We start from the raw sequence: 17,172 nt of genomic DNA on the forward strand, positions 1-17,172 counted from the left end.
TCCTCATAGATTGAGGTTTACTTAGTTCGAATTAAGCGCTCCACTAGTTCGAATTAAGTTCGAACTAGCGGTTTGCCTGTGTACCACCTATGAAAGTTAATTCGAACTAACGGCTGTTAGTTCGAATTAACTTTGTAGTGTAGACATACCCTAATGGATTTATTAAGGCATAAGCTTTTGTGGATAAAGCCCACTTCATTAGATGAATTAGAGTGGAAATTACAGGGGTAAGGGTATATGGGATACAGCAAAAGAAAAGAAGTTACTTATCAAGTGCTAATGAGGCTAATCAAGTCAGGTGGATGTAGCTCATTCACTGCAGCTGAAGAGGAGATGTGAATATCAAAAGAGGGAAAGTTGCTTTGTAGTGCATTAACCAATTTAAATCTTTGTTGAGGCCTAATTGGATTTTACAGAATTTGCAAATGAATTGTAGTTCAGCTGTTTCCTTTTGTGATCAAGTTGGGGGTTTTTTGTTTTGGCTTTTGGGTTTTTTTTTTTTTTGTAGAAGGATGGCTATTTAAAAATCCATTACTGAACGTCTAGGGAGGTTAAAGTGTTCCCCTACAGATTTATGTGTGTTACCATTCCTGATGTCTGATTTTTGTTCATTTATCCTTTGGCACAGTTTTCGGTTTTGCCAGTATACACGGCAGAGGGGCATTGCTGGGACTTGACGGCATATATCACATTATTGGATGTACAGGTGGATGATCCCTGATGGTGCGGCTTATGTGGTTAGGTCCTGTGATGACGTTGCTTATATAGATTTGTGGACAGACTTAGCAATGGGATTTGTTACAGGGATAGATTCAGAGGTAAGTATTTCTGTGCTATGATGTGTGGCTGCTTGTGAGTATTTCCTTCAGATTGAGGAGCTGTCTGTAGGTGAGGACTAGCATGTCTCCCAAGATCTGTGATAGCGCAGGATCATTTTCCAAGATTGTTTGTGGATTGTCAGTGATGTGCTGGAAGGGTTTTGGCTGTAGGTGATAACCAGTGATGTTCTGTTATTTTCCTTGTTGGGTCTGTCCTCCAGTGTCCGTGTACTCATCTGGCTTTGTCAATTTTTCTTCACTTCCCCAGGTGAATATTTAAGTTTTAAGAATGCCCAATAAAGATTTTGTAGGTGTTTGTCTCTGTCTGAAGGTTTGAAGCAAATATGGTTGCTTCCCATTTCCTTGTTGACTATTGCAATTTTCTTTATTATACTCTTCCAAATTCCCTATTTCTTAAGGCACAGAAGTTCGAAAATGCTATATAGCTTTTTCCTGTTTCAGGGAGATAGATCCTCCCCACCCATTGTCACTTTTACTTCTTAGCAAATTCAGAATCACCATTATGGGTTTCAGAATACTTCCCCAGACATAATTGACCATATGCCCCTTAGTCCTCTGTTCACTCACTACTCCTCTGATCTCTGCCTCAGAAGTTGGAGATCCATACAATTGCATCTTGCTGCATCTATTTATAACTTCTGTCCTTCCCTCTTTCCGAGACAAAGAATTACTTTCTCCCTTGAATTCCATCTTAAAACAATCCTTTCCCCCTTTGTATATTATCATCTTTCTGCATAAAATATTTTGTGGTATTGCACAGAAGTAATGATGACTACATACAATACCTGAAAAATGGGATGCCTGTGTATATTTAAATTCATTCATCTTTACCAAGCCAGATCTTGATTCTGCAGACCTTACTGATATGGGTGGTTCTACAGTTATAGAAGGAACCTTGAAAGGTCATATAGTCCAGTCCCCTGTACCCCTGTAGGGCTGCTAAATATCTAGACCATTCCTGACTGCTGTTTGTCTAACCTGTTATTAAAAATCTCCAGTGAGAGATTTCATAGTCATAGAATCATAGAGCTGAAAGAGACCTCAGGAGGTCATAAAGTCCAGCCCCCTGCCCAAGGCAGGACCAATCCCAATTAAATCATCCCAACCAGGGCTTTGTCAAGCCAAGACTTAAAAAGCTCTAGGGATGGAGAGTCCACCACCTTCCTAGGTAACCCATTCCAGTGCTTCACCACCCTCCTAGTGAAATAGTTTTTCCTAATATCCAACCTAGACCTCCCCCACTTTAACTTGAGACCATTGCCCCTTGGTTTGCCATCCGTCACTACTGTGAACAGCCTTTCTCTATCATCTTTGGAACCTTCCTTCAGGAAGCTGAAGGCTGCTATCAAATCCCCTCTCACTCTTCTCTTCTGCAGACTAAATAAACCCAAATCCCTCAGCCTCTCTTCATAGGTCATGACCCCTAATCATTTTGGTCACTCTCCACTGGACCCTCTCCAATGCGTCCCCATCCTTTCTGTAGTTGGGGGCCCAGAACTGAACACAATACTCCAGATGTAGCCTCACCAGAACTGAATAAAGGGGAATAATCACTTCTCTAGATCTGCTGGTAATACTCCTCCTAATGCAACCTAATATGCCATTAGCCTTCTTGGCTACAAAGGCACATTGTTGACTCATATCCAGCTTCTCATCCACTGTAATTCCCAAGTCCTTTTCTGCAGAACTGCTACTTAGCCAGTTGGTCCCCAGCCTTTAACAATGCTTGGGATTCTTCCGTCCCAAGTGCAGAATTCTGCACTTGTCCTTGTTGAACCTCATCAGATTTCTTTTGGCCCAATCCTCTAATCTGTCTAAGTCACGCTGGACCCTATCCCTGCCCTGCAGCATATCTATCTCTCCCCCTCGCTTTCAAAATATCCATAGGCAATCTATTCCAGGGCTTAATTACCCTTACAGTGAATAAGTTTTTCCTTATGTCCAACATAAACCTCTCTTGCTGCATTTAAGCCCATGGCTTGTTGTCCTTTCCTTAGACTTTAACAAGAACAATTTTTCACTTCTTTCTTGTAACAATCTTTGACGTACTTGAAAACTGTTATATTCCTAATTGGCGCCATGTTTGTCCTTTTCCAGGTCTCTGGAATTTCTCCCATCTTTCATGAGTTTTCAGAGATAATCACTAATGGTTCAGATATTCTCCCCAGTCAGCTCCTTTAGTACTCTAGGTTGTAGGCTCTGATGGACTGAAGATATAGTTCAAAAGGACTACCCACAGGGGGTGACACATGTAGATGGGGTGAGGAGCCATGTGACTCCCCCAAACAGCGTCGGTGGGAGAGGCAAGGGGGCTGAGCCTGTGGCTGGCCTGAGGGATTAGTGGGGGTTCAGTGGGGGAGTCTGATGCTTGCAGCAGTGATCAGGTCCCTCTGTACTCACTAGCAGTGGTGGGGGGAAGCAGAGCAATCTAGCTCCTTTCCCCCAGTTCATGGCCATGTCACTTGGGGGAGGAGTGCAAACGTCCACCACACTCACTGGCAGGGAGCAGTGTGATTCAGACAGGAGTTGGGAGAACAGAGTGAGGTATCACTGCATTGCTCCACTTTCCCCCTGCTGCTGCCAGTGAGGGCAGGGAAGCCTGTCTCCTACTTCTGGTGCCAAGCTCCTGCTCATGCCTTCTGGTGCCAAGCTCATGCTCATGGTGGGGGCAGAACTTGGGAGAAGGGGCAAGGCCAGAACATGGATAGAAGGAGATGGGGATGGCATGGGGTTTGGGGTCTGGAGCAATGTCCCATCCTTCCAAGCTAGTGGTGGTGCAGGCGAGAGTCACGTGGTGGGGTGGTCACGTGACCTTCCCCTTGTGTCCTTCCTCACCAGTTGCCCTGACTACCTTTGTGATGAAAAATACTTGTATGAATTCTGTTGAACTGAGTTCTGACTAGCTCCATCCCCTAATAAAGTCATTAGGATGTCCACTTTTCATTTAATTTATATACTCCTTTTATGGTTTGGTGTAAAGAAACCATCTCACTGGCTGATGAAGATTGTAAATTATGTAGCTACAACATAGAAAATCTGAGGTTATAATATAATGTTTACTTTGTGCTGAGGAATTAATTAGCCAAGTAAAATTCGCAGGGTCTTAGTTAATTAGCCAGAATACTAAAATAACCTGCCAATAATCATTTTCTGAAGCTCAATTATCATTTCCTGATGCCATGATGACAGTGTCATATAATAAACATGTCTTGGATTATGGAGGCGATCAACTTCAACTTTATAGTGCATCTGAGATGAGTGTACAGTAAAACATATAAAAACCTGACCCCCTGTAATATATTATTTATTTGTGTTATATATGTACTCTGTTTGCAGTGTTTTGATCTGATGTATAATATCTGTTGTTTCTTTCCTTGGTTTGTATCTGTGACCTGCAATAAACAGAGGGTAGCAAAATAAAAATGCATTGAATAAGGACCTAGAAAATCTTATGTCAGCAGAAAGGTCATTACACTAACCACCTGCACACCACAGTAAAGGTTTGGTGGGAACTCAGGAGCTCATATGAACAACCTTTAGTTATTGCTAGAGGCAAAGAGGGAGAGAACATTATAAGCAATTGTTACTACTACAGGATATATTTGTACTTTTCTGCCAGTAATGGGTAGGGGAAAAAAGCAGCAGTGTTGTGACTTTCTTCTTTGTGTCTTAAGAATGAGTGTGTGATTGCAGACAGACATTTCAGTGTGAAGGACAGAAAGGCTGAGAAACTGCTTGCAAAAAACCAGGCTTGAAAAATGACAAAATGGTATGATTTTTAATGATGGCTGGAGAGTTAAAGCAAGATATATTAAAAGTAGTCAAAGAAAGAGATCAGAATTTGTTCTTTTTTTCTGTCAGCAGGACTGAGAAATGCTAAAAGAAACCACTGTCACTTTTCCAACAAAATACGGTACTGTTCTTTGATCAGAGGCTGAAAAATATTAACCAAATCTCTCTCTCATATTCAGAGGAATGTTTTCCATCTTTTGTCTTTGGGAATTTAAAAATATAATCCATATTGGGTTTTTAAATATTTTACTTATGGCAGACATGTTTTCTGGATTAAAGGAAAACTTCTTAAGCGTGATCTTTTTCCTTCTAAATGCTTTTGTGCCAACACTGTATTCTTTTAATGCTTAATGTAGCAGTCATCCAAGATTTCTTAGAATATTTTTGTGTGATAAATCTGTGATAAAAGTCAAACAATGTGTAATGTAAGTAAATATATAGCAGTTGATCATTGAAGGCTAGTTTTGTTACATATATTCAGAGATTAAGTCTTACTAAAAATTAGAGATTAGAACTGGCTATTTTTGGAGGAAGGATGAATCAAAGGACTGGTAATGTGAGCTAGGGCCTTTTACCTCCAGGTCACCAGCTCTAAAATGAGTTTCTGAACTCAGTCCCAGTTGTCAATGGACAGGTGTTCATTTAGCAAAAACTACCATAATGGGCACTTTTATTGATACTCTCTTCAGTATGCTAAGGACTGAGTTGTCATGGAAATTGAAATATGCTTTAAAAGTTCATACTTTGTAAGTAGGGAAATTTCCATTTTTAATTAAGCTGTGTATAAACTTTAGCTTAAATAAGGTAAGTGTCTGTATTCTTTTGGTAACATCTGACTCATGCTGTTAGATTAGATACTTTGATAACAATGCTCTTTTCACCCTTGTCATAATACTGTATATAGTTTTGTTTCCTTTGTCCTGGCTGAGGAGATGCTTCACATACATTTAGAAGAATCTGCTACAGATTGCTCTAAAGAGGCTCTTCTTGTTTGCTCTGTAAAGTTAGGGGTTGTTTCAGTAAAATCTGTTCTGTTTTCTGAAGGTAAGGTTCATCTAATTCCTTTGGTTGCTGAGCTGGCTGCATAGAGGTATATTGAACAGAGATGGAAATCAGTTAAGGTGTTTGGTCTTGAATGGGCCACCTAGCAATCTAAATTGCCATACAGCCTATTGACCTGAGTTCAGTTCACAAGGTTGTCTTGAGGTCCCAGGGCTTAAGAATGTGGAAAAGGCAATATAGACTCAGCACTTGTAGGGAAAAGAGGACCTCACATAATCACTTTCCAACAGCTCTCTCTGACCAAGGTGTCAGGCGCTGTTGATGGACTGGATTCAGCTGTAAGCTTCCAAGGGGAGGATCATAATGAAAAGGGAACCTTTCAAAGCGGAGGGTGTGTAATGTTCATGGATCCAGTCCATAACTCAATTCTGTATTATGCCAATAGCCTGGACATCCAGCTACTAGAAAGCAGTTAGACTTCCTATCAGACTTATGTGTTCACAATCTCCAGAATGATTTTACTTTTGTAATCTAAGCCTATGAAAGAACATTTACTTTAAATTTGTTAATCTCTGTGCTGGCTCTCTCTGCTCCTGCCCCTGTGGGTGATCATGACATACTCAGCAAATAAATACAGTTAAAGAATGAGTAAATGCTAAACAACATCTGAAATTCAAACGTAAATGTTATCTTGGAAAATAATCATCTCCCAACACAGCATTCCTTTCCCTGTTGTTTCCTGTTCTTTCATCCTTCCCTTCACTCATGTACTAAAACTTCCATCACAGTGCCCCTCGATTTTTTTAAAGATTCGTAAACTTAAGTTCCTACATCCAAATGTAGGCATATAAATTACTTCCCTCATTGTCTAATGTTACTGATCATCTGCATCTTCCAGCACTATTTACATCTCGATAATCCAAAGGGGGACAGAGTAATAAGGTATTCTTAGCTGTAGTTGACAATGGTGAGTGCTTTTCTATACAGAAGCTTTGGATAATCCATATCAGAGGAAGCTTTCTCTTGTGGAAAGCAGAATCTTTCTTTCCTAGGTAGTATGTGAGAAAGATTATTGTAGAATTATGCTTCTTTATGCTTACTGTTGATCTGACTGAAATTCATGTATTTATGTTTTCACAGCTAAGTCCACTATTTAAGGACACTGTTCTGAAGAGAACATTTAATGCTACCTTACAGAATCCTATTGCTACTCCGATGAAGAACACTTTTTGCAAATATAATGCAGTGCAGCCCGGCACTCTCTGTGTGTCTACTTAGGAATTCTTTATTGGTGATTATGCTTATCTATATTACTAGAAGATTTAAGTATTCATATTAGGTTACAATTTCTAGTATGTTGTCATATAAAACAATTTTAAGTTGTTTTCATATGGGAAATTACTGTCTTTTTATTCCACATAGCAAAGGAAACTGCTAATATATTTGCAAATATCCTACTACATATTAATATTTGTACTCAGGAGGGTTGATAGATAACAATTTTAGAATAAATGTTACAGTGCAACAATGTACTCATAGTTAAAGCAAATGATAATTGTGCCAGGCATAGAAAGGAAAGTTTATTAGCTTTCTGCTACCCAAATAATCTTTCCTTTACTTCTTTAGAGAAAACTATGGAAACTACCCATAAATGAAATAGAGGTGGCAGGCTTTTCCATAGTTGATCTCCTTTCTCTATCAGATGAGACAATGAACTCTTAATACAAACACTGGATTGTTACTGTGATCACAAATGTAGGATTGTGACTTTATAGCAAAGGCAGACAGAAATGATTGAGTTCTGAGGGGCAAGTTACTACATTAAAGGTGAAATTCAGTATAAAATAATGTTAAAGAAAATTCAGAAGTCTACAAAGGTGCCACTGAAAAGTAAGCATTTACCCATGGCTACCACAGGACAGCACCTGAAACCCTGAAACAAAGCAGCATATTTCCATATTTAGAATAAACATGTATTTTATGTTCCAGTATGTTAGTGAATGATGATTTTACCTCTCACCTATTGTTAACAAATTGTCCAGTATTTTGTTAGCTCACTAAAAAGCAAAGCTTCTAAGGGTATGTGAGGCCTCCACCCTATTAGAATCCTGTCGGAAAGGAAGATCATGTAGGTCTGCATTCTTTCGGCTGTCCTTTTAAACAATGGAATTTGAGGGTGCTGCTAGGGTTGCCAGGTGTCCGGTTTTGAACTGGACAGTCCAGTATTTTAGCTTTCTGTTTGGGAGAAAATATAAATGAGAGAATAGAAATGTCCGGTATTTTCTAAATAAGATGTAATGTAGATTGTGATGTAATGTCAGGTGTGTCCGGTATTTTTGTTGAAACCATCTGGCAACCCTAGGTGCTGCAGTGTCAGAACCAGGCAGTGCTGCCATTGGGGGGGGGAGGGGGGGGAAGGGAGTGGGGAGAGGTTCATTTAAGGGAGTGAGGGGGGTGAGGTGGGCAATGGGGGCCTAGCAATTCTAAAGGGCTCAGGCTCAAGCACTGTGTGGCATGCTCTGGGCAGTTCTAAGGGCTGGGGGCCAGTGCATCCTGCTCCATGCAGCACTGAGAGCTGGACCCCCTCTGCCTCCATCCTTTGCAGCAGGGAGTTTGTTTATAAAAAGAGACAGGGTGTTTAGACAACAAAAGGCTTGTCATATAAGTAAACTAAGAGTTATTAGATGATCCTAAAAGCATTGTCAGTTACTCCAGTCAAAAGATAGGAAACAAAGAATGGGAATAATTATCAGAATGGAGAGAAGTAAACAGAGGTGTCCCAAGGGATCTGCAACCAGAACTGTTCAACACGTTCAAAAATAATCTAGAATAAAGGACAAACAGAGAGCTGGCAAAATGTACAGATGATACAGGATGGTTAGGGTCAAAGCTGAAAAGAAGTTACAAAAGGATTTTACAAAACTGGATGACTTGGGAACACAAGGGCAAATTAAATTTAATATTGATAAATACAGAGCAATGCATATAGCACAGTATATCCCCAAATATACATACAAAATGATGGGGCTTTAAATTATCTGAGCCCATCAATAAAGAGATCTTGGAGTCATTGTGGATAGTTGTCTGAAAATATCTGCTCCATGTCTAGCAACAATCCAAAAAAAACCCCAGCCCACCCAAAACCCTAACAGAATATTGGCACTCATTAAGAAAGGGATAGATAATAAGACAGAAAATTGCCTCTATATAATCCATGGTATGCCCACATATCGAATACTGTGTACAGATTTGATCACATAATATAAAGTGGGTGATCAACTCTGTAAGGCTACGTCTACACAGCTCTCTCTTGTGCAAAAAAATATGCAAATGAGGCAAAGCATGGAATATCGCTGCACCTGATTTGCATAATTAGTGAGGCTCCGTTTTTGCACAAGTGGCTTTTGCGCAAAAAGGAGCTGTCTACATGGCTCCTTTTTGTACAAAAACCCCCTCTTGAGCAAGAGCCGTTCTTCTTGAAAAAAAAGCAGAACAGCAGCTCTTGTGCAAGAGGGAGGTTTTATGCAAAAACCAGAGCCTAGTTAATTACGCAAATGAGCCACGGTGATAGTCCATGCTTCACCTCATTTGCATATTTTTTTGCGCAAGAGAGGGCAGTGTAGACATAGCCGAAAGATACAGAAAAGGGAAATGAAAATTATTAGGACTACTGAACACATTCCATATGAAGAGAGATTAAAAATACTGGGACTTCAGTTTGGAAAAGAGATGATTAAGTGGAGATATAATAGTGGTCTATAAAATCCTGAATGATGTGGAAAAATTGAATAAGGAAGTATTATTTACTCCTTCAAATAACACAAGAACAAGGAATCACTTGATGAAATTAATAGGCAGCAGAATTAAAATAAATGAAAGAAATTATTCCTTCAATGGACCTGTGGAACTCTTTACCAGAAGATATTGTGAAGGCCAAGACTATAGCAGGGTTCAAAAAAGAACTAGATATGTTCATGGAGAATAGGTCCCTTACTGGCTATTAGCCAGTGTGGGCAGATATCCAACATCATTTTCCGTATGTCCCTCAGCTCTGTTTGACCAAAACTGGGAATGGGTGATAGGACGAATCACTCAACGATTGCCTATTACAGCCTCTCCCCGACTTACGAGCCGGTTACAGACCAAGCAATTGGTCCATAACTCGGTTTGTTCGTAAGTCGGACCCTATAGAGTTACACATTACCGCGCTATTCATAAGTGTGGATCACGTTAGTAACTCGGGTACGCCATTTACGACAACTTCGGTCGTAAATGCAAACGGTCATAAGTCAACCGTTCGCAACTTGGGGACCGGCTGTATATGCATTCCCTTTGAAGCACCTGGCATTAGCTACTGTCAGAAAACAGGATACTGGGTTAGATGGATCTTTGCTGTGGCCCAGTATGGCTGTTCTTATGATCTTGCATAGAACCCAGGTGAAGTTGCCCCTAATATACCCTACTTCCCTCCCAGAGCTGAGCTAGAACCCAGGAGTTCATCAGAGCTAGTAACAAAGCAAGAATATATATTAAAATTTTAAAGTAAACAGTGTGTATTAAGTGATTTGCCACAAGATGTCAGAACATGTTATTAAAGTGAGTCTAATACTTGTCTTTTTATAGGAATTAGATACTGGGCTCCTTACAGCTAACTGCTACATTATTTGCCAGAAAACCAGAGTTTTCAAGTGCCTAAACAACCCCTGGAATCATGGTTAAAGTTGTCCCCCACAACCAAAATCTGAAATGGCTCTCCTGGAACCAGGCTATGCTGAACTGTCTCTTATCTTCTCCTTATTATAGAGATTGATGCAAAATATCTCCATCTAACTTTAGACAGATCCAAATTGAGACGGGAATTCAAATTTTGGTTCTGTGGCCAACCCACAAATGTTCGGTGAACATGGGGTAAAGCTAGCACAGCTGCTAGGCTGGTGAAACTCCATTCTTCCCAACTAATGTTTTTTGTTTTCTCTCCAACAAATCCCAGGCTATGTCTACACTGCGCTGGTTTTGCGCAAGAAATATGCAAATGAGGCTAAGCATGGAATATTGCAGAGACTCATTTGCATAATTAATGAGCAGCCGCTTTTTGCACAAGAGGCTTTTGCACAAAAAGGAGCCGTCTACATGGCTCCTTCTTGCACAAAACCCCCCTCTTGCGCAAGAGCCATTTTTCCGCATATTTTTCAGCGCAGTGTAGCTATAGCCCCAGGGTCCTTTCATCCTCTGAAGATTCCTAAGGAAAGAAAGTGAGGTGTTGGGGCTTGTTACAAGAGACAACAGTGGTAGGTGAGGTAGAGGGTAGTAAACCTGAAACATTTCCAACCTTTCAAACCAAACCACAGGATTTGGTTCATTATCTCCTTTGTCAACTAAAACTACATGGTTCATTGAGCCTGTGTCTTCCTTCTAATGTGCTATCACTTGTGTGCCTACTAGATAGAACATGATGCAGTGCTCCTATTGTATGGCACCTAAGTTCTAAGGGCAGCCTACGCATTCTACTATCTTTTGACTGGAGTCAACCCTGGCCAGACATTGCAAATGAGGCAGACACCTATCCACAGCATATCCCGAACATACCATGCTATGATTCATTAATTGCCTAAACTAGTTTGATAGGTCTCTGTCAGTCACTTGACCCATAAGAATGTTATGCTTCTAATAAGCTGGAGACAATTTGAAAGGATTCCTTTAGTTAAGGTTTAGGAAAGTCAGATACAGTGAACTAGATTTTTCTTCTTTTCTGTTTCACACAGGCATAATCCAGCATTAGTGTCTATTAATGAGTGAATCAAACTGAAAGTTCGCTTCCAAAGGAGTGCCTACATTTTAATGATGTCCTCCATCAGCTGCTCAAAGGAACATGATTGCTCTTATAACCTCCAGAGATAGTAAAGCTGTTCTTGCAAGAGATCTTATTTAATTTTGCCCTCCTCTGTGTTTTTTTCCTATTACCAGACATCTGTTCCAGTTCTCTTTTAGCTCACGAAGCACTGATTGTCCTCTTTTTAAAGTACAACAGCAAATAAAAATATGAGATAAAAAGTTTGTCTTTTTTCTTCCCATTCTCCTCTCTGCCGTGTTCTATAGAAGGCACCGAACTACAAAAGTGTGAAACAAAAATAAAGGTGATAGATGAGTTTTTGTTGTCTGTCCTCATCAGGATGAATTATCTGACAGCCTGATTGAGCCAACATGTCTGAAATCCCTACCACAAACATAGAAAGGGGGAAGGATAAATCTGTGAGGCTCCCTTCAAGGCTGTTTTTCCTCAGAATATTTAAATGGGCAAAAGATACATCTCCTCCTTCCAACATAAAAAGTGGAGAGGCTAGTCCCTGAACCTCACAGGACCCTCAAGATGCACACAGACATCAAGAGAACACTAGGAGAAGGAGAAACTTCCATTTGAGACCCTGTACATTTGCTGCTTTTCAGCTCCCATCTGCTCTCCTCAGGATTGACCTGTGGTGACAGACAAATCCATTCATGGAGCTCTCTGTTCACTGTGCATGGATCAAGAGGGTATGACTGGACTTTTTATTCATTTCTTAGTTATTCTTTCTTATTCCTTGTTGAGAACTGACGTCGCTTATTGCTCCAGATAAAAATTATTCTGGTTTATGGAAGGGTATATAGCTCTTGCAGATCATGACATAACAGATCTTTATGTCATATTGTTCTAAGTAGCATCTGGTACTTTTCTCCACTTCAGTTATGACATACTTGTAGCAGTCTGTGCCTCACTAAACTTATTAGTTCTTTGTACAATTTAAAAGTGAAGAGCCAAGCTTTAGAGGGTATTAAAGCAGTATGTGCATTCTGGCAGTTCTCAAGATAGGGGCTGCTGAAATCATATTGGAATTCAAGTAAAAACAGAAAGTATTACGGTAATCAGAATGACATAGTTTCAAGATAATGATATCTGACAAAATTCCAGAATTGCAAAATCTTGCAATTATGTATCATTGGCACAGCCTACCAAAGCTATCAAACATTTGTTTGTAATGTGGTCAGTTTGCAAGATATTAGACCTTTAAATTGCTATTGGTCATTGGGTCTAGTAGTGCTTTATTGATACCTTTGTGAGTCTTAACGTAGCAAGTCCCAAAGCTCAGATGCGAGAAATTTTCAATCCCTGATTCAGAGAACGTTAAAAACTACTATCTAAAGCAACTACAATTGTTATTTATATTGCAGTAGCACGGAAGCAAAGATATTAAATATTTAGTGAGGGAAAATGTACAATAACTCACAACCTGTGCAGTATTTTTCTTTTCAATATATAACATCTGGCAAAAGCACTTGAGAATACACTTTATGGCATGCACTGAGGGGGTGACCTAGATAATGTAACTTAATAGGCCTTTTTCATCTCTCTTGTCTGTGATACCCCTCCTTAGGGGTTTTGAAAGCATATGGATGAACAATTAGGAGTAAAAATTTAAAAAGTCTAACCATGGAAAAGACATCAAGTTTTCTGAAATTAAACGCACCCATAAACTGGTTGGTAAGTGCTTAAACCTGATATTTATATGGTCTCTCAATAACTACTCTTGTGGATACTGGAACAGTGGGACGGAACCAGGTAAAGGATGAAAGATCTGATCATTAAAGGGATCTTGAAAATGGAAAACATGTTCATCGCTTTATTCCAATTAGTATTGTAGAGTGCAGACTTAAAATTGATTTTAGGTGTGCACTATAAGGATACGTACTGTTGGTCTTAGCAACACTATGGAAGCTATCAACCAATCAAAAAGCATTCTGCAATAACTTGTTGCTGTATTCAGTGATAAAGTGCCTGAAATTCCCTGTAACCACTGAGAACTCCTTTTTATCACAACATAAGAGAATGCCTAGCTGCTAGATCACATCCTATTATAGCATCATTCTCAGCAATATTAGCAATGCAAAATTCACAGAGCAGTATGGTTCATGACCTCCTTCATTCACCGGCACTTTCAAAATGGAAACAAAAATCTAAAGCCAAAGAAACATATTTTCAAAATAGTACTTTTAAAATTAACATTAAAAAATAAAAAAGATTCCCTGTCCTCCCCGGCTCTAAAGCAAACATGAAAAGCTTTATAAAGTTGATCTCTGTGTTAATGAGATAATTGAACAAAATCCAGTAAAGTACCTTCTTTTAGCCTAGATATCATGGCCAAAATGTTTGACTGTGACTACTAATTTGAGAGTGACTTACTTTTTCCATATCCAACTTGAGATAACTTGGCTCTGATGTTTTAAACTGCTGAGTACACACAGAGCTCCAGCTGTAATGATTTCTATTATACTGAACACTTTTTTCCAGGGATTTCTTCCATAAAAAGTTTCTTAGGACCACATCTGCCATTAACACAAATGGTGGAGTGAGTTGAATGGGAAGTACTGTTGTCAAAATATCCATCAGAAAGATCATGATATCATTAAGTAGAACCATAGGGAATGGTTCCACCATCCCATTTATTTCAATAAGAATTGGTCACATCACTTAAAATGTTGGGGAAATTAAATACTGTACATAATTAACAGCTAATATAAAACCTTAACTATCTCAGTTTTTCCACTTTTCTTTTTAAATGCCAAAAATGCATCTAGATTAATAATAAAACCCAGCTTGCCTAGTGGCGGGTTTCACCATGAGCTTGAGTTGCGGCCAATAATTCTCCTCTTGACTATGGTATTTAGCAATGCATGAAGAGAGACATTGCCAAAGGATATTTTGAAACATTAGTTTGTGCATATAATTACACATCCAAGGCCACATTTGTCTTTTGCAGCTAGTGGGTGGCTGAGGAATGTGGAAATGTGGGTATGTCTACACTACAAAGTTAGTTTGAACTAATGGACATTAGTTCAAACTAACTTTAATAGGTGCTACACTAGCGCTCCGCTAGTTCGAATTTAATTCGAACTAGCGGAGCGCTTAGTTTGAACTAGGATGTCCAAGACAGAACATCAGAAATGGCTGCCTGTCGCAGGGAGCCATAGCCTGTAATACCTCTGAGGCTGGTATAGGGGGCTCTGTCTGTGAGGTGGAGTGTTTTCCATATAAGGGCATGTAAATTAATAATCTTCCCCTGCTCGCTCCACCCATTGCAGTGAAAGATCAGCCAATGGGCTGACTTGTGCTCAGGCCTGCTACTCCACCCACTGCAGCAAAAACCAACCTATGGGGTGATAAGTCCACAGGCAATAAAACAGGCAGGCAGCTCCTCTCTCACTGGGGATTCGCATCGAGTGAATGCCTGGCCTGATCACCCAGACGCCTTGCACCCCCCGCTCTCGAGTCTTACTGAGCGTACTCCGAGTTGGTCGACCTGAGTGGAGACAGTTTATGAGCATGCGACCGGTACTTGTGTTCCTGCTGTCTCCAGAACTGGTATAACACCCCTCCCCGCCCGCCATCATCCCTATCCTAATTGATTTTTTTAGTTGTCCTTATTGCTTGTCAAGTGACAGTGGCTAAAAGGTTACTAAGTTAGTTTATAAATAGTTGTGGTTTAGGTTTTTTACTGTTTCCTTGTATAAAGTTGTGTAAATAATCAGCCCTATGGACAATACCAGTGTTAATTCAACTGTTCCTAACCCCTGGGCAGTTATTGGGAATTATTGTGATTTAGAAAAGCTTTAGGGAATTGTTTTGTGTTGTCTGGCAATCTGTTTAATTTTTGTTCTGATGATTGTCTGGCGTCATCGAAATAAAATCAGTTTGTGCTTTTTGAAACCCCCAGTTGTGGTCTCATCCTTTCCGGCATCCCTTCGAACCTCATATATTACGGGGACTGACATAGGAAAACCTCATTTTACGAGGATTAATCCTAGTTCGAATTAGTTAGATCGAATTAAGGGGTGTGTAGCCCCTTAATTCGAACTAGTGGGAGGCTAGCCCTCCCCAGGTTTCCCTGGTGGCCACTCTGGCCAACACCAGGGAAACTCGTCTGCCCCCCTCCCGGTCCCGGATCCCTTAAAGGGGCACGGGCTGGCTACGGTGCCTGTGCCAGGTACAAGCACCCAGCTAGCAGACCCTGCACCTGGCACGGATCGAGCCACCCACCTGATGCCTCCCAGCTGTGGACTCTTGTCAGCCAGATAGACATCACCAAATCATTTCATCAAGGCCACTGAACAGCAATCCAATAGCAATATACAGAGCTGTTACAGCTGTGTTGATCCCAGGTTATTAGATAGTGTGGGTGAGGTAATGATCTTTTATGGGGACACGTTCTGCCAGTAAGAAAGACAAGCTTTAGAACACAGAGCTGCTGCATCTTCTTGTAGCCTGGGATCAACATGGCTATAGCTGCTCTGTATGCATTTGAATTTTACATCTTTCTAGTTTTTAAAATTAAAATGCCATGTGGCGCCAATTGAAATGCTTTCCAGAAGTCTAAGTGTGCTACTTCAGCACTGTCCGTCATGTTCACTAAACTGCTAATCTAGTTAAAAAAAATAGTATCAAATGAGTTTGACAGGATCCATTTTCCATAAACCCATGCTTAGTGACTGTTGGGATTTTGCGGTTCCCAGAGACTCAGGTGCTGGGCAGAATCAAGGGTCTTCAATTCAATTTGATTCAATTCAATTCAATTCTTTATTCAATGTGCACAAAGGGAGAGCCCCTGGTACTAAAATCAGCCAGAGCCCCTCGAGCAAGGAGCCCCTCCCCTTGCTGTTTTATAGCACATGGTTACAGGTTACATAACACAAACTTCTAAACCAATCAGATTCAACCTTTCCATATATGGCTTTGTTTGTCACATGCCTGCACCTCTCCACTCCACATGCCGAGCTCACCCGCCCCCCCCCCCCTTAGCCTCCCCCAGGCTGTTGCTAGGGTGGTGAGCCACAGCATGCCTCTCCATGCATACCCTTCAGCTCCCCCATTTGGTTTTGGGGCTAAGAACAATTCTTAGACCCCACTAACACCACTTCCTTGTATTTATTAGGAGCTATAATTGACCTTATCAACACTTAATTAACTGCAGTTTTGGTAACAGAATTAAACAATACATTCAACCTTTAATACATAATGGTATGTACACTAAAAGTAAGTCCCCATATCCATTGCGAAAACACAACTGAAATCCATCCCCAGGGAATCTCTGTTCCCACAATAGCAAACTCTTCTATCCACGGAATCACTGTAATTGCCTTACCACTTCTTTCATAATATCTTCCACTATAGGAAGTACGAGATGTTCAAGCCAGGCTTACTTTCCAAAGCTAAATACCCAAATCCACACCAGGTAGTGGAGTCTTTCTTCACTGTTATATCATCCATTAAATTAAACATTACATGCACCATTAAGTCAGGTCCCAACATTTGAGATAGGGCTTGTCCTGACTCCATGTTTCTTATATGCAAAACCCATCCTCCCAGGATGGAACATTGGTCCCATGGGAAAGCTATATAGTTATCTCCAGCCATTATTACATACTCAGCTACACTGGTGTCTATGACATGAGAATGGGAGTGGGTGGAAGGGCTGAGCCTCCAATCCAGGAGACCAACCCACAGGAATTA

The 17,172-nt window shown here is 40.4% G+C and overlaps 1 protein-coding gene across 3 annotated transcripts in view; it reads left to right on the forward strand.

Annotated features, from left to right (window-relative positions):
* Positions 1-12,048, forward strand: part of STPG2 (sperm tail PG-rich repeat containing 2) — a 470,822-nt gene extending 458,774 nt beyond the window's left edge. Inside the window, exons 13-14 of one of the 3 annotated variants that reach the window (XM_089778069.1) lie at positions 6,774-6,924; positions 11,396-12,048. In XM_089778069.1, the coding sequence (XP_089634195.1) occupies positions 6,774-6,911 (138 nt within the window). In that variant the 3' untranslated portion in view covers positions 6,912-6,924; positions 11,396-12,048. The remainder of the gene's footprint in view (positions 1-6,773; positions 6,925-11,395) is intronic. The other 2 variants (XM_089778068.1, XM_075929635.2) reach the window with 2 other exon arrangements.
* Positions 12,049-17,172: the final 5,124 nt, after the last annotated feature.

This window comes from Pelodiscus sinensis, chromosome 4 (assembly GCF_052426305.1).
Source record: "Pelodiscus sinensis isolate ZL-2025 chromosome 4, ASM5242630v1, whole genome shotgun sequence".
Lineage (NCBI taxonomy): Eukaryota > Metazoa > Chordata > Testudines > Trionychidae > Pelodiscus > Pelodiscus sinensis.